The sequence below is a fragment of the Spermophilus citellus genome, assembly GCF_964194105.1.
Source record: "Spermophilus citellus genome assembly, chromosome: 17".
In the NCBI taxonomy this organism is placed as follows: Eukaryota; Metazoa; Chordata; class Mammalia; order Rodentia; family Sciuridae; genus Spermophilus; species Spermophilus citellus.
In genome coordinates, this window is record NC_138199.1 from 13,978,682 (window position 1) to 14,000,135 (window position 21,454).

A 21,454-nucleotide genomic window follows, 5' to 3' on the forward strand; every position below is an offset into this window, starting at 1 on the left:
AGGCTGCCAAGATGGATGGCTCCACTGGGTTGTAGGCAAGGGTGGGCCAGTGGCCCCAGAATGGAGGAAGTAGTCTGGCAGATTGAATAACTGCTATGCCAGACTTGGAGAGATGAACCCATGGGCGGGGCATTTGATCACACTGGTATTTTCATCCCTCCTCACCAGCTTTTTTTGGCTCCTTGCAGCTGAACCATGTAAAACACAAAGGCATTTGACAAAAATTTCATGGCTTTTAATCCTGGCAGAACAAGGCAAATGAAGGACAAAGATTTGAGTAGGTTTTACCACTCTCCTACTGGGGAGGAGAAGCCTGTCATGTGTAATGAAACCTTTCTCCCTTCCTTCCTCCTAATTGCATTATCTCTGTTTTTGTTCTTCAAGAAAGACTGGGAAGGAAGGTAACTTTGTGAGTTAGTTGCATGGTGAGGAAATGAGGGTGCTCTCTGGTGCCTTGAAATCCGGGCAGATGTTCAGAGGGGCTGGTAGGTGGATGGGCGCCTTCGCAAAATGCAGAAGGCAACAAGCACCAGGGTGAGGAGGCCAAGCAGGATCAAACCAATGATGAGAGGCAGGAAGGTGAACTGGTCACTGGGGCAAGAGAAACCTAGTAGAAAAAGATAGGGCAAGTGGGCATTGCAGTGATGGCAGATGGGATTAAAGGCAGAGGGGAACTGAAATTAAGTAGACTGGTGAGAAGCTCATAATGACTTGGAGCAGCAAGTAGAAGGGGGAATCAGGCAGAATTTTGAAGAAGGGAGGAGAGCTGCCCAATAGTCATGACAAACCCAGGAGAGGAAGGAAGTCTGGGGTTTAAGAAGGGAGGTTTGGGGCTGGGGATGGTGGTGCATGCATGTAATCCCAGAAACAGGGGGTGCTGAGACAGGAGAATCATGAGTACAAAGCCAGCCTCAGCAATGGCGAGATGCTAAGCAACTCAGCGAGACTCTGTCTAAATAAAATACAAAATAGGGCTGGATATGTGGCTCAGTGGTTGAGTACCCCTTAGTTCAATCCCCAGCACACACACCCCCCCCGAAAAAAAGGGGGGGGGATTGGGCCTGGGGAAGGGGCTTCCAGTTCATGGGGCATATTCTAGGAGGGAAGGAGTAGGTAGGTCTTACTTGGTCCAAAGACCTCTGTATGGGGCAGCTGAGCAGCCTGTAGTCTCAGGGAGAGCAGGTCAAGGTGAAGAGCTGGAGAAAGAATGATGCTTGCATTTCTGCAACTGAAGCTCCGCCCCAGGGGTGCTTGGAGATCTTGAAGGGATGAATTCTGAGCTGAGAATGTCCACTCTGAGGGGTTGAGGAAAGGTCAGGTCCAATCTACTTTCCCAACCATAACTTAAGTCTTTTAGGAAGTAGAGGGAGGTTTACTTACGTGCTGCCTGAGGAAAGGACACATTGTACTCCACAGCCATATAATTCAGGTAGACCATGCTCTGGCTCTGCTGCAAGTCCTAGGAGGTGAACAGGAAGGTTCAGGACAGCAGAGGAAGGAGTGAGGCAAGGGGTTGGTAGGGATGGCACGATGGGAAGGTGAGAGAAGGATGAGGATGAACTCATAGAACCATACCTGCTTGAATCCAAAACTGAGCTGTCCGTAGGGAAATGAGAGAAACAGGTGGGGATGGGCTCCCTCACAGCCCCCTTGGACCTTGGTTTTGTTGGGGTTCAGTACAGAGACGCCCCAGGCCTGCGGAAGTTAGAGCAGAGAATCACAAGACTATATGACTCTACCATCTGAGGCTCCCCATCCCTCTACTTTTCCTTCTTTTCTCTGAACTTGTCTCCTGCTACTTGGCCCTCTCCTCACTGTTTTAGCTTTACCTTTCCTCCACTATGAGTTGGGTACAGGACTCGAATCTGAATCCGGGCTTGGAGCCGGACGCAGGGCTGGGAACCATTAGTCCACGTGTAGTCCCCTATAGCTTCCTGGGAGCTTGGGCTAGGACTTGGAGAGGGTGGAGGTGGTCTTGGGTGAGGGGAGCTAGTGAGCCCAGGGCTGGTAGAAGTGCCATTGCTTGTTGTAGGATGAGTTGTGGCATTTCCAGGACTGGTGGTGATGGTGGCAGGATTGTGAGTGGCAGTTGTGTGTCCAGGGCTGGTAGCAGTACTGTTGCTTGTTGGATGAATTGTGGAATTTCCAGGACTGCTGGTGGTGGCAGGATTGTGAGTGGCAGTCGTGTGTCCAGGGCTGGTAGTACTGTTGCTTGTTGGATGAATTGTGGAATTTCCAGGACTGCTGGTGGTGGGTCCTTGAGTGGTTGTAGGGTTTGCTGTGCTTTCTGTAGCTGTAGGTGTCACCGTGAAGGATGGCAGCAGAGTGGCCGATTTTTTGTGAGGACAGTCATTCCCTGTTTCCTGGGCTTTCAGCAAAGAGACTAGTTAACAATCCAGGGGGAGGCTCCTTCCCAGGGACTCCTCCCTTCAGTTTCCCCGTTGTCCTTACCTGCCAGTAACCCGAACAAAGCCAAGAAAAGTACAGCCAGCCTCATGGCAGAACTGCTTCACCCCAGGTCCAGCTAGGCTATGCCAGGACCAGTTGTTCAACCCTATTCCCTTTGCCTTTTCTTGGAAGAGGAGGAAATGAAAGTCCCTTACTTCCTGTAACTAAGCTGACCCCACCCCCAACCTGACTCAGGCACCTCAGCTCCAGCCACCAATCTTTAGTCATTAGTTTTCGAAATCAAGTTAGGGGATTATTGGCTCTTAGTCCAAGTAGGAGGTAACAGGGCAAAGTCAAAAGATGTCACGTGGGTAAAGATGGGGCTCTGGTATGTCTCAGGGATCATCTACTATTTGGAATTAAGTGGTTACAGGAGGACTAACCTAGAAGTGGTGGGCCCCTCCCCAATATTTAAGCGGAAAGCAAAAACAGCTGGCTTTCACTCCCCTTTCCTCCAGTTACTTCCTCTTAGCTGGGGTCATGTGAGCCACTTGTGACAGTGTACCCAACCCTTTAGAGGGTCACATCATCATGTGTTAACACTATCATTTTCAGTTGAGGAAATAGCTATTATTTGGCAGCTCTTAATAGGAAGGCAGCATAGTGTATCAAATAAGGTAAGCATGGTGGGAAAGGGGAGCTGCACCACACCCAAGTTGCAGGTGGGAGAGGGAAGGGAAGAAATGAGAAGCCCAAACAGGCAGTTTCCAAGTCATTTTATTCAGAATTTTGTGTTTGTTTCCTGAATCAATAAATACTATACAAAACAATGTAAAAATGGCTACCATTTTCTCTCCCCTGCTCCTCCCACCTGGGGACAATCCCTTGGGCAACCTCACTTAGGGGTTCTCCTCGAAGATTTGGTCCAGCAAATGAGGTTGTGACGTTATAACCCCTTAATCATTTGGGATTCAAGTGGGGTGGGAGAGCCTCTGGGATTTGGAGGTGACTAGGTTAGGGGCATGGATTAGTGTTTTCTGGGAGGAGACGGCGCCTGGGGCAAGAGCCTACCCCAAAGAAAAGGGTGTCTAAAATGTTCACGGTTCCTTCTTTTGCCTCAAAAAGTGACATTTATTCAAAGAAAAAAAAAAAAAGAAAAAAAATGACAAGATGTCCATCCCTTGGCTCCCTTCCCTCCCCCTTCCAGCTGCTCCTTAGCCCCCAGGATTGAACCCTGGCTGGAGCTAGGTAGCAGGACAGCCCCTCTCAGATGAGGTCAGCAACATTAAGGGGCATCTCTTCAATGGAGGTGTTGTAGAAGGTCTCGATGTCTCGGAGAGTCCTCTTGTCTTCTTCTGTCACCATGTTAATAGCCACACCCTTACGGCCAAAACGCCCACCTCGACCAATTCTGGGGAAAAAATAATAATGGGAATGAAAAATAGGCCAAGGAGCACCAAAAGCTTTTAAGCACAAAAAGGCTTAGAGGTCTAGTCTAAGGAGTTAGGACAAATAATCCCAAATCTACACTTACCTGTGGATGTAGTTTTCCCTGTTGGTGGGAAGGTCATAGTTGATGACTAAAGAAACTTGCTGCACATCAATGCCTCTGGCCTATGTCAAGAAAGATGGCAAATTCAGCCTGTGAATTAAGGATATGATCCATCCAGAGGGACTTAAATATGCATGTAGGCAGCCAAAGGAAGGCAAAGAAATCAAGTATCCTCTGTCTCCCAGACCTCAGGCATGCCAGGTCTTCTTCCAAGTTGCTACTTTCCTGAGAGGCACTAGTTGGCCCCGTGGAGAGGGAATCACCTTGGATTCTCCCCTTTCAGGTCTCTGCATTTCTCTTTACTCACCAGTAAGTCAGTGGTAATCAATACTCTGCTAGAGCCAGACCGGAACTCCCTCATGATCACATCTCTTTCCTTTTGGTCCATGTCTCCATGCTAGAAATCATACAGAAGGTTCTACATAGCAGGTACGTAGGTACATGGGTTTTGGGAAAATTAGTATGGCACTGACAACAGGGCTGTCAAGGGAAAAAAAAACTCACCATGGCAGAGACAGTAAAATCTCGGGCATGCATCTTCTCAGTGAGCCAATCAACCTTCCTTCGGGTGTTGATGAAGATCACTGCCTGGGTAATGGTCAGGGTTTCATACAAGTCACACAGTGTGTCCAGCTTCCACTCCTGTAGGTAGGGAGAGAAATCAGTCAGGGGCTATACCCAACAACTTGCTATCAGGTCCGCCTCCTGCACCGGGCCCCACCTCTCGTTCAACATTGATGTAGAACTGGCGGATACCCTCCAGGGTCAACTCTTCCTTCTTGACAAGAATTCGAATGGGGTCCCTCATGAACTTCTTGGTCACCTCAAGCACATCAGAAGGCATTGTAGCTGACAACAAAACCACCTAATGAGAGGAAAAAAAAGTCAGGGCTAGGGATGGTGAGACCAGATTCTGGTATGGTTCCCCTGCCACATCACACTGGATTTTCTTTATGCCAACCACACTATAATTCTAGAAATAGGGGCTGGGGCTGTAGCCCAGTAGTAAAGCACTTGCCTTGGATGTGGGAGGCACTGGGTTCGATCCTCAGCACCACATAAAAAAAATACATAAATAAAATAAAGGTATGCTGTCCATTAAAAAAAAAATTTCTAGAAATAATGACTAGGGTCTTTCTCACCTGGGTATTGCTGTTGAGCTTCTGGAATATGTCGTAGATCTGGTCCTTGAATCCACGGCTTAACATTTCATCAGCTTCATCCAATACAAACATCTTAATGTATTTGGGAGCTAGAGTAGGAAAATACCAAGATACAATAATCAGAGAAATACAAAATACACTTAATTCTCTTGATAAAATAGGGAAGTAGGAGGCAGTCTGCTCTCAGAATACAAGGACTGATCCTTTGCCTGGGACCTCCCTGGAAGCCAGACAGCAGCAGCCCTAGGAAGTAGAACACTACCTGGGCTAAGATGACAGGGAAGCCAGGCTCAGATGACACGCATGGGGTTCATCATAGAGCAACTCATTTAAAAGCAGCAGCAGCATCCTAAGACTTGGCTTAAGGGGAAAGCATGCAGAAAAAGGAAGGAACCAGGAGACAGGAACATAGTACTCACATAGGTATCTCCGGTTGAGCATATCAAACACGCGGCCAGGGGTACCCACAATAATATGAGGAGCTTCCATCTGCAACTTTTGCACCTCAGCACGCACATTGGTGCCCCCAATGCATGCATGACAGGAGGCACCCATGTAATCTCCTAATGCCATGACCACCTTTTGTATCTGAACCAGAGAAAGACAGATACTTACATATTAGCTAATTGTGCCAGCCACCCCCCATTTTTCATGAGTTTCGTCTTCATTTCTTCTCAACAACTATTAAATTTTTAATTTTGGGGTGAGAAACAGTTGTTAACCCTCTAAGATCACACTGCTCAATATTATAGAAACAATATTTGAACAGTTTCCTGAGTATACACTGATTCATAACAAAGCATGATTAAGTTTTTAAAGCTGGATGGTTATGACCCTTAACTCACAATCCATTGAATCCATCAACAGCCAGCTTTATGAACCACATGACTTCATGATACACTTCTATGGTCTATTGCTAGAAAACCTAAACTAGGTGACGTTTATTCTTAAGGGGAAAAAAAAAAAAAACCTAACACCAAACATAAAAAAAAATAATTTTCCCAAACATAAGGGCCTTAGAATTTATTTCTACTCTTACCATATAATTAAACCCAGAGCCTCATGCATGCTAGGGAAGTGCTCTATCACTGAGACACATTACCAGCTCTTTTTATACTGAGACAAAGTGTTGCCAAGTTGCCCAAGCTGGCTTTGACCTTGCAATCCTGCCTTGACTTTCTGAGTAGATGGGATTATAGGTTATGTGCCAGCATCTACTAATTTCTTGTCTACTTTATTTGTGCTCATAAGTTCACAGCAAAATAATCACTACATCTGCCAAAGAACATTTCAGAATTTACTCCTTGCACTCCAAGAAAACAGTCCAATTTAGGATCTTATGTGCCCTAGGCATGAAACAGCTCTGGCCACAACAGAGGCATCAAGCTAGGATGAACAAAGGACTATCTTCTACTCTGCCCCTGACTGATATAAGAGTAACACCACTAGTGAGGTGTCTCTTTGCCCATTGCCAGGGGGTTTGTTCATAAGAGGCACCAAACTTGCCCAGCTAGCTAAGCCCCACCCAGCAGCCTTTCTATCTGACTCAGGAAATGGGCGGAGAAGTGGTGGTGTTTGTGTTGGAGTAAGAAACAACAAATCCTGAGAACTAGAAGCCATCAATCCATTTTCCCTAACCCAGAGCAGGGTCAGAGAATACAGAGTTTTGCTATCTCTAAACCAGTCCTCCAGAGAGGGCAGGGAAGCCAAAGCCACACTTACCTGCTGAGCCAATTCTCGAGTGGGTGCCAGTACCAAGGCTTGGGTGGCCTTTAGATCTAATTCAATCTGCTGGAGAATTGATATGGCAAATGTAGCTGTTTTCCCAGTCCCAGATTGGGCCTGAGCAATCACATCATAACCTGAATAGACAAATCAGAATGAGATGTGTCAGAAGGCATACAATTTTGGCACATTTAAGACTATCAAGCCCCAGCTTCATGAGGTAAGCAACCAACAGTTAACAAACCAAAAATTAAGTGTTTTGCCAACTTTACTTCTCAAAAATCAGAAGACAAGCTCAAGGTACTAGTTAATTCAGGATTAAACCATACGAAACTAGACTATGGCTATAAAAACAATCACAACGCAACTGTATGAAAGAAAACGCAGCAGTTCATGTGCCCTAGGCATGAAACAGGAAATGGGCAGGGACCAAAAGTAAAGGTGGGATCAACAAGAGATCATTTTGCTCCATCTAATGAGATGATCACCACCAACTAGACTGATGCCATTCTACCCAGGTCAGGAGCAATCCAATCTATTCTGGGATTGAGAGATCTCACCCTTGATACAAGGAAGAATGGCTCGCTGCTGGATGGCAGAGGGCTTCTCAAAACCATAGGCGTAGATGCCACGGAGGAGGGACTCGGAGAGATTCATGTCATCAAAGCTGTCAACAATCTCATTCCAGTTACTCTGCAGAATACAAAGAAATTAAAACTTAAAATAGTGAAATAGGTGAGTTTGGAACAAATAGAATCTGGCATCTGCACCCAGACAACTCCCTCTCCCTCTAAGAAAGCCAGCTGGTTCTAGATAACTGAGAAATCACTAAAAAGCCAATTGACATAATACCATCACAACTGTAATAACAAGGCTTGTGGAGAATTCAAAAGACACGTTTTATAACCACCCCCAGAAATGTTAAGTTTCCCTGCAAAGCCTATAAAGGAGTTTTAACTCTACCTTAGAGTGGGGCTTTGCTATTTGTAAGCTAATAAACTTAGATAAATCCCAAGTTCTGGTATAACTGAAACCCAAGTCCCCACTGGACTACCAGAAACTAGAGCAAACTGCAAGTGGCACTGCCTGAAGAGTAGAAGCAGGAGGTTGGTAGTCTCACCTCGATGACACCTTCGGGCTCCATTCCATCGGGGCCATTGTCTCTGGATCTGTTGATTTAAGGTATGAGTTTTGTCCCCTGCCTGACTGAAGCACTTCAGCAAGCAGCCATGCATGATGCCATCAGCTTTCATTCCAAGTCCCACCGGTTTAAGACAATTAAAAAAAAAAAAAAAAAAAACCGGACTCGGGCCTTTACCCCAGCCCGGCCACCAACATGATGGGCTAATCCTCCTTTAAGACCCAGAGGGTGGAAGAAGGCTTGCCGTGCCCGGATGTATTCCCTGCCATCGGGCCCACGTGTCCTGGGCCTGGCCGCTCAAAGCCCAAGCGCGTGCACCTCCCTCCGCACCTCCAGCGCGCCGGAAGTCCCGCCCTTCACCTCCTGGATCCGAGGGTAGGACATCCCCTTCTCCCCCACGTCACTCCGCCCGCGCCCTCCCCCACTCCCTCCAGCCGATGCCCCCCCTCGCAATGCCCGGATGTGGGAGGCCGCGGGCGGTGGCGGCCTCGCGCACAATGAGCCCCAGCCGAGCTAGCAAAGGGGGAGATTGCACAACACTTAGAAGCGAAGCAAACTGGGGGAGGGGAACCCCTCAGGCCGCCATGTGCTCGCTCCCTCGACCACCCAGCGGCGTCTCCACCCCCCATGGAACAATCCACATCCCGCCCGCCCCCGTCGCGAAATGGCGTCGCCCTCCCATACCTCAGGCCGCTCACCCCCGAAGGAAAGTGGACCTGCCCATCCGCAGTTTGCCAAATGCCCGGCTTGTGCGGCAAAATGGACCCGCCCGCCCGGCGCCGGGTGGGCTCCTGGTGCCTCACGCGGCCGCTCCTCGGGGTTAGGCTCAGTCCTGGCCGTCAAGAAAACCAGCACACTGAACGGCCGGTTTCTTCTTCCCCGACCCACATTTCAGCCGCGACGGAGCGACTGTCTGAGGACCCAGGCACCCCCGCCTCTAGCGAGTGGTACCGTCAGAATCCTCCGGAACCCCCGCGCACGAACCCTCCCCTGGCACAGTGAGGCAACCGGACCGGCCGGATCCGGGCCACGTAGTCGCGGTCGCCTCTGCCTCTTTCCCACGCTAGGTCGCGACCTCGTCTCGCCACTCAGCTACAGGGCTTCCCGCACGGCATCGCCTCGGATCGAGGACTCGTAATAAGCCTCACTCGCTCGGCCCTAGCCGGGTTCTCTTTCCCTCTGCCTCGGGCCTGATGGCAGCGTCGACCATGGATCTGCCCTCTTGCCCCCCGGATCAGTACTCCCGGGTTGGTTTTCCCCGCAACCCTAGTGGGCCTGGGGCGGTGGGCCTCTCAGCTTCCCCCCGGCGGGGCCCTCAGAAGGGAACGGAAGGGTAAGTAGCCACAACTCTTGCAAATGCTTTTCTTACCGGGAATCCTGACTCGCAGACATGATCCTTAGAAACTAGGGCGGAGTGCCCGCCTATCGACAACTTATAGAGCGCCCGACCCCGCCCCAGCCATCGCATTGGCTTGGCCGCCTCGGCCCCGCCTGCCGGCGCTCTGCAACCCGGCGTGACGTTAGCTCGTAGGCGCTACGGCTCGAAGCCACCATTGGGTAGCTTCAGCGCCTATCAAGGTGAAGGCCCGCCCCGCAGTCTCATTGGCTAATGGGTCCGCTTTTCTCGCCGGCACGGAAGTGACATAGTCAGGCCTCGAGGCCTGGCAGCCATCTTGGGGCCCTGCACCCTTACACGTGCGGAGGTAATCCTGCCTTAGTCATGTGGTTCAGGAGGTCCTATCGCGCAAGGGGGGCGAGGTCTCAGCCTCAAGGGACTTCCGGGCTCCCGGGACTGCCACTTCCTTTTACCTGTGCTCCCGGTTTCCACAGGACTCAAGTTTTGTTTTCCCTGGCAGCAAGGATAGATCCGACACCGCCCAGGAGTGTTCTAAGTAATGGGGATGACAGAATCAGAAGCGATCCTAGGACTTGTGAGGATTCCCCTGGCTGGAGGGAGGACGAGGGTTGGAACTATTTCTGGGCTTAAAGGCATGTGGGGTAGCTGTCATAAATCCTATCCAGCCTCCTCCCCAATCCCTTTGGCGTCCTCTCCCCAGCTTCTCAGGCTCCCCTGTTTTTTGCGGCTTACCTACTTTACCTTCTTTCTGCCCTCTGCACTATGGTTGGGGGATTTGTTTGAGTGATGAAGATTGGGTGTTGGCACTGACTGAATCAGGTATGGAGACCTGGCTCCTGCAGTCTAAAGATCCCAAAAGGAATAGCTAACTGCACAGATTGTAAGGAGTCCTGAGAGCATATCCTCTAGTTTGAGGCCCCTTAAGGAAGACCACCACTTATGTATCTCCAAAGGATCCTTTATTGACCAGAGCAGGACCGTGGCATTTATATATATATATAAAAAAAGTTTTGAAGATCTGGCAGGCAGTAATCCCTTTGCCCGCCCACCACCCCCACACTGATTTCCTGCCCCCTTGGCATAGAAGGGGGAATGACTGCTCCCCCCAAGCCACAAGGCAACACTCCCCTGCAGAGAGGGAGAAAAGGACTTTCCCCATGGCCACCCCCTGCCCATCAGAAATCAACAAGTATTCTCTCAAAAGAAAAAAAAAAAATACAGAAATCAATTAAAACATTTAAATATGAAAAAACCAAAGGGAATTGGATGGGGAGAGGCAGGAAAGGAAAGGAACTGGAGTATCTTGGGGAGGGTCTCCCAGGTCCCTCTGCCCATTAATGGGCCCAGGGCCTGGGGTTCGAGGCTCACACAGTGAGTTTGCAGTGACACAGCTCCTTGTAGATCTGCCGACGAAGTTTGGGCATGTCCTGCTGGGTGAAGCTGAATGGCTGAGACAGGGCCAGGTGCTTGCAGTACTGGGTGTTAACAAAGCAGGCCATGAGAACCATCTACTGGGCATCCCTCCCAAGTCAGGACCTGTGCTACATATTTCATGAGATCTCAATTTTTTAGAGACTATACCCATTTCATATAAGAGGGAGCCACACTCCCATGGTCTAGAGTTCAAAATCAGCCTGGCTCAGATGTTACTGTTCTTTGTACATAATATACCTAGCCTTTAAGTGGAATAAAACATTGAATCAGGAGCTGAGAAGGCAGCTGTACCAGGGCCTCAAGCAGCCCACTTCTACTGTGGGATAGAGGGGACCAATAAAATCAGGGTTTCTGTGTTCTAACAAATAAGGCTATTCCCTGCTCTACAGCTGGCTGTGAGCCAAATGAGACAACAGCCTCCCAAAATTTAACCCAAATGACTTCAGAACTGGAAGAGAAGGAGGCCCCATCATCTGCTTACCTGTAACACAAAGGCGCCACAGTCACTGTCATTGTTCTGCCTGGCTACATTCTAGAAAATAAAAGGTAGACCTATTCACCTAGAGACTCCCAGGGGTATGACTTCAATTTCTGCCTCCTACCATTACCCTCATCATCACCCCATACCCCTCCCCATGGAAACTCACCATTTTGAAGTAACCTTTCCAGCCCTGGTGGAAATCCAGTCGGTCTTTCTTCACCGCCTCTGCCTGTAGATACTTGGCAATATGCTATGTGGGTAGGAAAAAAGAATAGTGATGCCTCACACTTCCTAACTTAACCCAAGGTATGATAGCGGCAAATACCATGCCCAGGTTGCTCCTCAGAAACCCAAAGCCCACCATTTTTCCAGGAAAGCCTTGCCACTGGTTCTCCCTACATTTTTCCCACTTTCCTCCTACCCCTTTCAAACCTTAGGGCAGCGGCGGTTTAGGGTACGCTGTGAGTCAAAATAGGTGATGGTGCGCTGCCTCACGTCAACAGAGATGAGGGACCAATGCACCTCCAGGTGGATGGGGATTAGCAGTAGCTCCTTATTGAAGATGTCCACCTGAGAGAGAGCAGCTGAGGTCAGGTAGAACACAAAAGGGTCCTGGTAATTGCCACAAGGGTTCTAAAGGGACATAAGGACAACAAGTGAGAGAACACAATACCCAGGCCCTGCATTTTGAGGCAAGGCTCAACATCTGGACATTAGATTGTTTAGGTAAGAGAGGAAACCAGAAAAAAGGAGGCAAGGGCATGCACAGGACCCTGGGTTTGATCCCTAGCACTGGGGGGGAAAAAAGTCTAATGTTATGACATATGCCACTACATAGTCCCAAAACATTGGGTCCCAAATACTAGAAAGGCAGTGGAATCTCTTGAACTGGGGAATTCAAGCCCAGCCTGAGTGATATGAGACCCCATCTCAAAATAAATAGGTAAGTATATAAAATAAAAATAAAATGCTGTAGAAATTTCCTCGCCTGTCAACTGTAGGGCAGAGAAACCCATGAAGAAGAAAAATCTCAATTTCCTTCTCTTCCAATTTTCCCAGTTCACTTAGGCCAAGAATCTAGGAATTATCCTCCATTCCTCTATCTTCTTCATTTCCCACATCTGACCTGTCATAAAATTCTACTGGTTATACCTGTGAAACTTATTCTAGATGAAATTACTCTCACAGTCTCCCCAACCAACCCCACCTCCACTTTTAGCACTCCCATCTAGCAACTTCTCCTGGACTACTGTGCTTCTCTCCTAGCTAGTCTGCCAGTTTCCACTTTTGCTCCCGTTTAATCTGTTACTAGAACCAGCCTGCTTAACTCCAATGGCTTCTTGGTACATGCAATGTACCTCATTAACCTATCCTACGTGCCTTACATGATCTCTCTGACCCAATTTTTCTATCATTCTCCCTTTGTTCACTCTGCTCCAGTCAAATAGGCTACCCACACAGGCCCTGCGTTCCTCAACCATGTTCTGTTTCTCTTTGGGACTCATTTATATAAATGAAATAGAAGTTTTCCTCATTTAATACTGCATCCTTGGTGCCTATAACAGTTCTTGCCTCACGTAAGTATTTAATATTTGTAAGACTGAATGAACTTGGGAAAGGGCTCATAGAAAACCACTCTAATTTTTCAGAAGCAAAGCATTGTATAAGTAGTTATCAATTAATAACTTACATTTTTGGTCCACCTTTTCACCCCATCATAACCCTTGGTACGAAGTTTATCATAGAAGAAACTGTTGAAGAAATGCACCTGTGCCAATGACACAATAGAGTTGGGTGAAATTAAAAGACCTGAGCCTACCACCAAGTCTCCCCTCCCTTCTTCTAGTCCACTCCATTTCATATGGCTCTAAAGATTGGTTCGAACAACCCCCACTTCAAATCCCTAAGAGTGAAAAAATGTTGTTTTTTTTAAATAGGTTCCCATCCCAATTCTTTTTGAGTTAGCCATAAGGAAAAACATTAAAGGCTGGCAGAAGGGAAAAGAATTGGTAAGTCCAGAACCAAGATTAGAGATTTGAAATGGATAACTTCTACCACTTTTTCCCCAGAAAACAGAAACCCTCTTTATATAAAATGGAAGAGATGAACTGAAAACTGCTTAGAATTGCCACTGTTCTGGGGACTAAACTATGTGGTTGGACCTACCTTTTCAGGAACTGTGTCCATGACCAGGTCTCCATACATGTTCATCACCTGGGAAGAAGATGAGAGGCAACTTGCCATGGAGGGTGTGGCTTGAGTGCATGGCTTCCCCATGCAAAGGGCCTCAGACACCCTTCTCCCAGAATCTCCACTCAGGCTGCCTCTCCACCACTTCTCACCTGGTCATTGAGCCAGTTCTGTCCATACAAGGTCCCCAAGTCATCCATGGTCAGCACATGCCGCTTATAGGATACTCGGAAGCCTCTCACCATGGCATTGCCTGGCATACGCTGGTATGACTGGATCAGCTGCAGTACCAGGCCCTTTCTGAGTAGGCCAAAGGTGGAATCACACAAGAGATGATGGAGCTGGGACATACAGAAATACCTACTACTGCCTAGAATAAGAACCTAAAATGACTTTCTTTTTCTTGATCATGGATCCTTTGGAGGACCTGAAAGGGCCCATTCCCGAGAAAGAGATACATGAAATACATAATATTTCAGGGTCCCAGGTGAAGACCCTCCCAGTTGGCTTATAGGGACTTGACACCTTGCCTGCAGATTCCTCCCCTTCAGCTCTAGTTTCCTCCTCCCCAAGTACATACCTATGGGAGATAAAACAACAAGCATTCTATTCCTAACCCCTAGGTCCCAGCACTCCTTTAAAGAGAATCAGTCCCTCAAGCCTTACCTGGAAGGCGTGGAGAACTCCTGCTGGAAAATGTCCTCTAACTTCTCTACTACCTCATCAGTGCTGAGTGGGATGAGGCTGCCATAAGTTTGAAGGAATTCATCCAAGATGCCTGGATAGAGAAGAGAGAGGGAAGTGAGACTTTGCTCTAGGAGTTGACCAAGGGAAGGAGGCTAGGTCCACTAGGGCTTACTCTGGACACAGGTCACATGCTCCTCCCGCAAGGGACTATGCTGGCCAGCTTTCTCCCCGGGCCGCTCTGCTTCTTCCCCAGTGCTCAAATCAGGACCCTGAAAGAGCTCCTGAGCCACATGGTCCCCGATGCTGCACACATTGCTGATGAGGATGCTGGCATCAGGGGGTGCCAGGCTGCGCTCCCCTTCTGACCCAGGTGGTCCCCCAAAGCCATTAGGCAAAGTACACGAGAGGAGGCCTATAAGGCAAGGGAAATAGGATGGGGATGAGAAATTAGCCCAGCTGAAAGAATAATGGGAAGATTAACTAATGCATACAAATATAATTCCACAAAAAGGATGAATTAAAGCAGAATTTACCAATATAAGCCTCAAGGTAAGGAGACACCCCCCGCCCCCGCCAAAAAAAAAAACTAAAGCATAAAATAAGGATGTCCAAGAGGTTCTAATGAGAGAGAAAGCAGGAGTTCCTATTCGCAGATAGGAGGAAATCAAGAAAAGACTGGAATCAGAAATATAAATTTCAGGAATATGTTACTACTCTACACTTCGCATGTAGCCTACTGCCCAACCTATGATAATGGCTCAACAAATACTTGAGTTCTTAATAAAAGATGTTAAATTGTTTGGCTGGAGTTCTCTGGAGGTGAAGTATTCTGAGGAAGAATGTTACAGACAAACAGAGATTATGTACTCCACTACCAGGAGGGGGTCCCATTCTACCACTATGTAAACAGTGTCCTCTGGAGATGTACATGCTGGAGTTCTGATTTGAAGTGGATAAGTTTCCTAAACCATAGCTCCCTTTTTCATCTGTACTTAAGACCACAGGACTCCAACTTAGGGGTTCTATTTCCCAGCATGGTCAGTTAGTCTTATTTCCTGCTTAAAGTGAGGTTTAATGAAGATGTTTCTCAGCTATTTCAGATCCCTCACTCTGCTTTCCTTAGGCTTGATTCTCACCACAGCAAGTGTCTCCTGGTGCTCCAGCTGCTAGCCCTCCCCACTTCACCCCACCTCTTTCCCACCTTACCCGAGTCAGGGTCCAGAGGAGACTTTGGAGTCCACCTTAGTCCATCTTCCTCCATGGGGAGCCCAGAGGGCACTGGTGGAGACCCTCTTACCCCATCCTCAGCCATGAGAGCACCTAGCAGACCCAGCCGGGGCGGGGGTGGCCCCCGGGGGGAGTCAAAACGACAGCAGGGGGATGGCACCTGTGGCGTTGCACCCCCTTCCTGGGGTGAGAGATGGTTCTTGGGGTGTGTGAGGCTCCGCCGACGACCCCGGTGGCGCCCCCAAAGCTTCCAGTGGAATGTCAGCGAGGTGCTTTTTGAGTAGAGCAGCATCTGGAAGGCTCTCATGGCTCGGCGGCGGCGCTGTGAGCAGGTTTTTCGATGAGTGGGGCGGGGAGGACGAGGCCTTTGGGAGGCTCCTAGTTGACCCCATCTGGTGGGCAGCCTCCAAGCTGCCACTTCCTCTTCTTCATCTTCATCTTCTTCCTCCTCCTCTTCTTCCTCTTCACTAGCTGAAGCATCAAAAGAAGGCCGAGGGACAGGTAGGCGTCTGGCTGGCACTGTGGTCCCTGACCCAGGATCTGGCCCAAACCCTCCACCAGACTTGAGGGGGGGTTTAGGTGGTGGGGGCCAACGAAGACGCTCCCTCCTGGGGCTCGAATAAGCTGTGCCAGGTCTGGGAGGCTCAGGCCCCCAAGACCCGGTCCCTTGTATAGTCTCTTTCATGTTTCAGTACCCTGTAAAACAAAGGTTAGAGTATCAGAATCCAAACATCCTGCCCCTGATTCTTCTTCCTCAGCAAGCCCTTGGGATTCACATGCAAATAGAGAAAAAATGTAAAAGTCATAACTTTAGCTCTTCCTAGTTAATGTGGTCCACAAAAAGGCCTTTAGAGTCTGAGCCATTATCTCTCCCTTACCCAGATGGAGGCAAGGGAAAATGGCTAAGCAGCAGGCCTAAGTGATCTTATTTCTCAGGTCTCTGGGTGAAACCCAGTATTTCCAGGCTCCACTCTCCATTTTAACATAACCAGGTGTTCTTTGAGAGCCTAATAAAGGTGAGCTTGCTAGTGGAGATGGCCCAATATAAGATCCCTGACATGGTGCAGAGGTATCTGGAGAGAATACAACTTTCACAGATGAACTGTCCAGACTGGGAAGACGGTTCCCTCTCAGTCTGGAATTAATACGGCGGAGTGGGGTGAGCACTCTAAGGTCATCACAGGTGGGAATGGAGGCGCTAGGTATATATGGCTCAGAGGTCAGAATCTGATGAAAGGGAAACAATTTTAAAGGAAACTAAAAGAAAACCGAATCGGTGTTTACGGTACCGAATCAAGATACTGGGACAGAACCGAGCCACGTGAGCCAGGTCAGCCCAGCCCCCTCTCCTACCCCATCCCCGGGGACCAAAATGCGTCCCAGCACCGTAAGACTGGACAGCTAGGCTCACAGGGGCTGAAGACGCCCCGTCGAGGGCCTCTTGGCCCCTGTTCGGTAGGAGCGAGGCTCAGGAATGGGACGCCAAGGCAGCGCGGGGGGAGGGGAAGAGGCGTCCTCACCGGAGCGGGGAAGCCGGGCGGACGGGCCCGAGGGCGGGCGTCTCCGCCTCAGGCTTCCCGGCTCATCTTTCCGGCGCCGGCGGCGGCCCCGCCACTCCTGCTGTCCTTAGGCGCAGCCGTCTCAATTCAGGATTACAGGGTTTCTGGGCCGCGCACCGCGCGACCCCGCCGCGACCGCCTCTTGCTCGGCTTCAGACTCTACCTCCTTCACCACCACCACCACCACCACCACAACCACCACCTCCTCCCCCCCTCTCCTCCTCCTTCCCCTCCCGCGAGCCCCAGGCCCACCGGCGCTGGCGGCGCACAATTAGTACGTCACACCCGGCGAACGGCGCCGGCGCGGCCACCACGCGCCCAGTCCCGCCTCCACGCGCCCAGTCCCGCCTACCGGAGAACGTAGACGCCACGGGAGCGTCCCGCCCCCGAGCTCTACGCCAGGCTGCGCCTGCGCACACCTCCCTACCTGGCCGCGCGTGCCGTCCCCACAGCTCCGCTGTTTGCGCCTGCGTGTTGTGTCTCGATTCACACCCTTCTGCGTTCGGCGCTGGTGGGCCTGAGCCTGGGGGACCCTAGACTCTTGTCCAGTGGGGCGCGTCAGGGCAGAGGCAGCAGGGCAGGGAGGTCCTGATACAGGGAGCGACTTGAGGCGAAATACTAGGGGACTTAATTCTTTTATTTTACTTAGCGATTGTCGAGCAAAAAGAGCTCAAAAGAATGAGGTGAACACCAGCCAGTGCGTACGACACATCCAAGGATCATCTGACCACCAGTCTAACCTGCCACGCTAGGGGAATGGAGAGTATTAAAGGAATAACTTGGGACCCGATTGGGCGCGGTGGCGCACGCCTGTAGTCCTAGCGGCTGGAGAGGCTGAGGCAGGAGGCTCACAAGTTCGAGGTTAGCCTTAGCAAGTTAGGGAGGCCCTAGCCACTTAGCAATACTCTTTCAAAATGGAAATGAGCTGGGCATGTCGCTCAGTGGTAAAGCGCCTCTGGGTTCAGTCCCCAGTACCAAACAAAAAACTTGGGACCCTAAGAGTAATGTGGTCGCAAAAGGACCTTCGTCATCGGGCACGCCCTACAGACGGACGCATAATAGATAACATCTCTGGAAATAGTGACGGAATATGGGGCCCAATAGATACAGTTTCTTCAGAGGGTACCTGAAGAGGGGTGTGGCATTAGGAACTGAGATTTTTCCCTAGATGAGAGAGGCTTAGTGGACTGTGCCAGCAGGCAGAATGATTCCCTCAAACTGCCGCTAGATGGTAGTGTTGTTCTGGATGCATTCCAGAGGACCCACAGCACGTCTGGAAAATGCCTGGCATCCACCTCCCAACCCCCCCTACACACACACACACACACACACACACACACATACACACACACAAGAATTTGGGGCGGATGGGAGATGAGAGCAAGATATTCTGCCTCTTTAATATCCGTTAAGTCAAAATCTAGGATTGGGAGTGAAGAATGAGTGGACTGAGTGATGAAGTCAGACCCAAGTAGAGGCTTCTGTTTCTGCCCATTCCCCATCTTTTGTCTAGCCAGCTCTTGGCTGTCTCCAATGTGTATCCCCACTGGTCTTCCCATTTCAGAAGCACCTTTTGTAACAATCATAGTTTCACAAACCCTAGGAAGGTTCCATGTGGAGAGAGACTAAGTTTCGCCTTTGCCCGGGGAATTAGGACACTGAGAATATCCCCTTGGTGTAAATGGAAGACACCTGAGAAAAGGAGAAAACAGATGCTCAATGAAGCACAGCCATCCACATACTCTGATGTTTCACCCTGCCTTCTCCAGCTCCACCTTTTCTGTGCTTCCTCTAAGGACCTAGGCATTCTGTCCTTCATTCCTCAAATCTACCTCTACACCCAGGCTTCCACCGTCTAGTTCAGCCATGTCCTCTGCTCACATCCGACTTCCACTGCTTATATGATTCTCACCTGCACTATAGCAGCTATTGTAGGCCCGGTCAGGGTCCGAAGGCATACTGCATATACATCGGAATAGAATTTCCTGTCTTCCCTGGCCCTCCCGAGACACCACCTGACCCATGGTGAAAGTCACATCATGAAACAGGACCTGGCAGGGAAGAGAGAAGATGTTGAAGAAAACCAGGATGGTATGACCATTCTGAGACAGCTTTGGAGCCCTCACAGGAGCTAGGAAATGAATAAGGGCCTCCCAAGATTGGTATGAACAGAGGGATCAGGAACCCTCAGTATGGGGCATACAGGCTCTGGGAGAAGAGTAAAGAGATAGCCTCCAGGCCCCCATGTGGAGTTCAGGGTATGCCTGGAGTTACCTGGCTATACAGCAGATAAACTCCAGCGTCCCAGACTCGGACAACGTATCCTTGGGCCTCCAGGCCTCTCCCACGCCTAAGGGCTGGTTGCCACATCACCTCTGTCACATCAGAGTCCTCTGAAGGTGAGGAGTGTGGCTGTCAGGATTTCTTTACACCCTAGACATTTATCATCTCTCATCTTTTCACCTCTTAAGATTCTCTTGGGCCCAGATACCAGCCCCAAAATTCCTTGCTTGTGCCCCTCCCCAAAGTCATTATTTAAAATAATGCTCACCCTTGGAGGTGATGTTAATGGGAACAAGATGCAGAACTGAATGCCTCTCTGAGAAGAGAAGGAGGAAATCTCAGTTGGATTGTCTACCTCAGGTGCCCTGATGTCTGCCCTCCACCCTCACTTAGCTCAGGTTAAATATATATATTATATTATATTTTATATATATATATATATATATATATATATCTGATCCCCACATTACAAGATCACCTCCCACCCCTGCTGTGCCCAGGGCTCACTCTTCCGCTTCTGGGTAAGCACTGCTCTCCTTCTCCGAGATCTCTCCCCACTGGCCCAGGTTTCCAGGGCTTCAGGGCTCTGCTTATAGAAAGAGGGTCAAGGTAAGACTAAGATGCAAGGACCCCAGACAGCCTTCCTTCTCAGTTTTCCTCCAAACTAGGAATGCTTCAAATCCCTCATGCACCTTTTCCCAGCACCCTGCGTCTTGGTGCTGGCTGCCCTCCAGGATCTGTTAGGTACAAGAAGCATTAATCTTTAACAGTTTCTTTTTCTGGAATGGCCGCTCCCTTGACTTCCAAACCTGGGACCCTCTCTTACACCTATTTGAAACTTTGCAGACCATAGCTCAGAGACCTAGAGACCCCCGACACCCAGTCTTCTCTCCCGGACTCTCATTTCCCCTCACTCACCTGCTCTCGGAGGCTGTGCCAGGGATACCCTTCTTCCTTCTGTGAGGGACCTCCGTTTCTCTGTAGCCGGCTCACCTCCCTCCTTAGGCTTTGCAGCTCTGTTTGTTGGGTCAGCAGAGCAATGGCACAAGCCACAGCCCCCAGAGCTGCCCCCCAGCTCAACCAGAGTGCAACCGAGAGTGCCGGCTCTCGGACTGGGCCCCCCATGTCGCCCGAGGGCCCTTTGGGGGCTAGCAAGAAAGGAGACGAGGCTGGCATGAGCCCAGGACCCTGCTAACAGCTGTGCCTTCAGGAATGGAGGGGCAAGGAGGTGGCAGGGAGGGTGGGGGTACAGGCAGTGGTGCAGAAGGGAAGAGGGTGTTACGCAAGGGAGAAATAAAAAGGAACTTGAGAATAAAAAGGAGGGAGGAGGAGAGCAAGCTAGGGGTACTCTAGGTGCTCCTGGCACCCCTCTCTAGGGCTAGTGTCTTCTTGAGACCCTGCCCCCAGCCTCAGGAGAATTTGGTGCCAGTCTCTCTAGGAAGGACGGGGCTACCAGTGACACCCAGGAGGAGCGGCCAGAGCTCAGGAACCCAGGGGCGGCCCCAGTGTTGGGGGAGGGAAGGCTGGCTGGCCATGGGGCATGGTGCCAGGCGCAGGATGGGGGACAAGCTGGGCAGTGTTGAGGACCAGGGGATGAGGACAGAAGACCCTCTGGCTCAGGCATGGGAGAGACCACTGGTGAAGTTTTCTAGGGACAACTGAAGGTGAGAAAAGGAGGTGGGAGTCGCTGGAGAAGAGAACCAGGAATAAGAAACTGGCTGGGTGCTGGGGTTAAGGCCGGGCCGGGTGTGTTGGAATAAGGCCTGCACTACTCCCTGTGCTGAACTTGGCAAGCAGGACTTCCTGTTTCCCAAGAAAAGCTCTTACATAAGGCTCTGGATAGAGACAAAGAAGCGGCCCTAAGCCCCCAGCCACTGCAGGACTCCTCCCCAGGACCCCAGGAGCCCATGTTTTCTTGTGCCTGGTCCCCGGCATCCCATCTATGGATTCAGAGACCCCTCCAAGCCAGCTCCCACCCCATCTCCCAGCCAGGGCATGTGCCAGCACCTGCTGTATGTCCCAAGGCCGCCAAGAGGAAGGGCCCCTGCTCCTCCCTGCCAGGGATTCCCCCGCAGGAGGAAGTCCGCCTCCTAGGGAAATGAGGCTGCTTCTGCAATACCTGAGCAGAGGACAGGTTTTTTTCTTGAGCAGTGCACATTTCTGCTTTCTTCTGACAACTGTGGGCTGGAGGTATGCAGGTCCCTGCTCCCCAGTGCTCAGACTCCCTCCCCATGACTCTCCACTACCATGGGTCCCAGTAAAGAGAG

General features: G+C 50.1%; 4 protein-coding genes across 8 annotated transcripts; all 4 read right to left on the minus strand.

The window, feature by feature from the left end:
- Positions 1-205: 205 nt before the first annotated feature.
- CD68 (CD68 molecule) lies at positions 206-3,031 on the minus strand. The gene is made up of 6 exons (XM_081272432.1): positions 2,452-3,031; positions 1,830-2,368; positions 1,576-1,695; positions 1,381-1,459; positions 1,125-1,295; positions 206-607 (listed from the first exon to the last, which is right to left on the minus strand). Exons 1-6 carry the CDS (start codon positions 2,495-2,497, stop codon positions 474-476), a joined length of 1,089 nt encoding a protein of 362 aa, XP_081128558.1. The 5' UTR covers positions 2,498-3,031; the 3' UTR covers positions 206-473.
- A 116-nt stretch (positions 3,032-3,147) lies between these two features.
- Positions 3,148-9,436, minus strand: EIF4A1 (eukaryotic translation initiation factor 4A1). Of its 2 annotated transcripts, none has more exons than XM_081272430.1 (11): positions 9,339-9,436; positions 7,949-7,997; positions 7,389-7,521; positions 6,826-6,965; positions 5,523-5,691; positions 5,083-5,192; positions 4,662-4,805; positions 4,445-4,582; positions 4,248-4,337; positions 3,923-4,002; positions 3,148-3,799 (listed from the first exon to the last, which is right to left on the minus strand). In XM_081272430.1, the coding sequence occupies exons 1-11, from the start codon at positions 9,359-9,361 to the stop codon at positions 3,655-3,657; spliced, it is 1,221 nt and encodes a 406-aa protein (XP_081128556.1). In that variant the 5' UTR covers positions 9,362-9,436; the 3' UTR covers positions 3,148-3,654. The 2 variants fall into 2 exon arrangements, with proteins under 2 accessions (XP_081128556.1, XP_081128557.1); XM_081272431.1 differs by lacking the exon at positions 9,339-9,436 and adding an exon at positions 8,654-8,922.
- Positions 9,437-9,860: 424 nt separating this feature from the next.
- On the minus strand, positions 9,861-17,127 carry SENP3 (SUMO specific peptidase 3). Of its 2 annotated transcripts, none has more exons than XM_081272428.1 (11): positions 16,866-17,127; positions 15,325-16,041; positions 14,291-14,530; positions 14,098-14,209; positions 13,584-13,731; positions 13,408-13,455; positions 12,932-13,009; positions 11,674-11,874; positions 11,408-11,491; positions 11,242-11,292; positions 9,861-10,801 (listed from the first exon to the last, which is right to left on the minus strand). In XM_081272428.1, exons 2-11 carry the CDS (start codon positions 16,028-16,030, stop codon positions 10,691-10,693), a joined length of 1,779 nt encoding a protein of 592 aa, XP_081128554.1. In that variant the 5' UTR covers positions 16,031-16,041; positions 16,866-17,127; the 3' UTR covers positions 9,861-10,690. The 2 variants fall into 2 exon arrangements, with proteins under 2 accessions (XP_081128554.1, XP_081128555.1); XM_081272429.1 differs by having other exon boundaries at positions 9,864-10,801; positions 11,674-11,811; positions 16,866-17,125.
- Positions 17,128-17,256: 129 nt separating this feature from the next.
- On the minus strand, positions 17,257-21,420 carry LOC308636734 (tumor necrosis factor ligand superfamily member 13). Of its 3 annotated transcripts, XM_081272434.1 has the most exons (7): positions 20,106-21,324; positions 19,695-19,773; positions 19,456-19,503; positions 19,179-19,297; positions 18,817-18,955; positions 18,503-18,596; positions 17,257-17,522 (listed from the first exon to the last, which is right to left on the minus strand). In XM_081272434.1, exons 1-7 carry the CDS (start codon positions 20,361-20,363, stop codon positions 17,438-17,440), a joined length of 822 nt encoding a protein of 273 aa, XP_081128560.1. In that variant the 5' UTR covers positions 20,364-21,324; the 3' UTR covers positions 17,257-17,437. The 3 variants fall into 3 exon arrangements, 2 of the variants coding, with proteins under 2 accessions (XP_081128560.1, XP_081128559.1); XM_081272433.1 differs by lacking the exon at positions 17,257-17,522 and having other exon boundaries at positions 18,275-18,596; positions 20,106-20,335; XR_014019470.1 differs by lacking the exons at positions 17,257-17,522; positions 19,179-19,297 and having other exon boundaries at positions 18,504-18,596; positions 20,106-20,335; positions 21,195-21,420.
- Between the last annotated feature and the right edge of the window lie 34 nt (positions 21,421-21,454).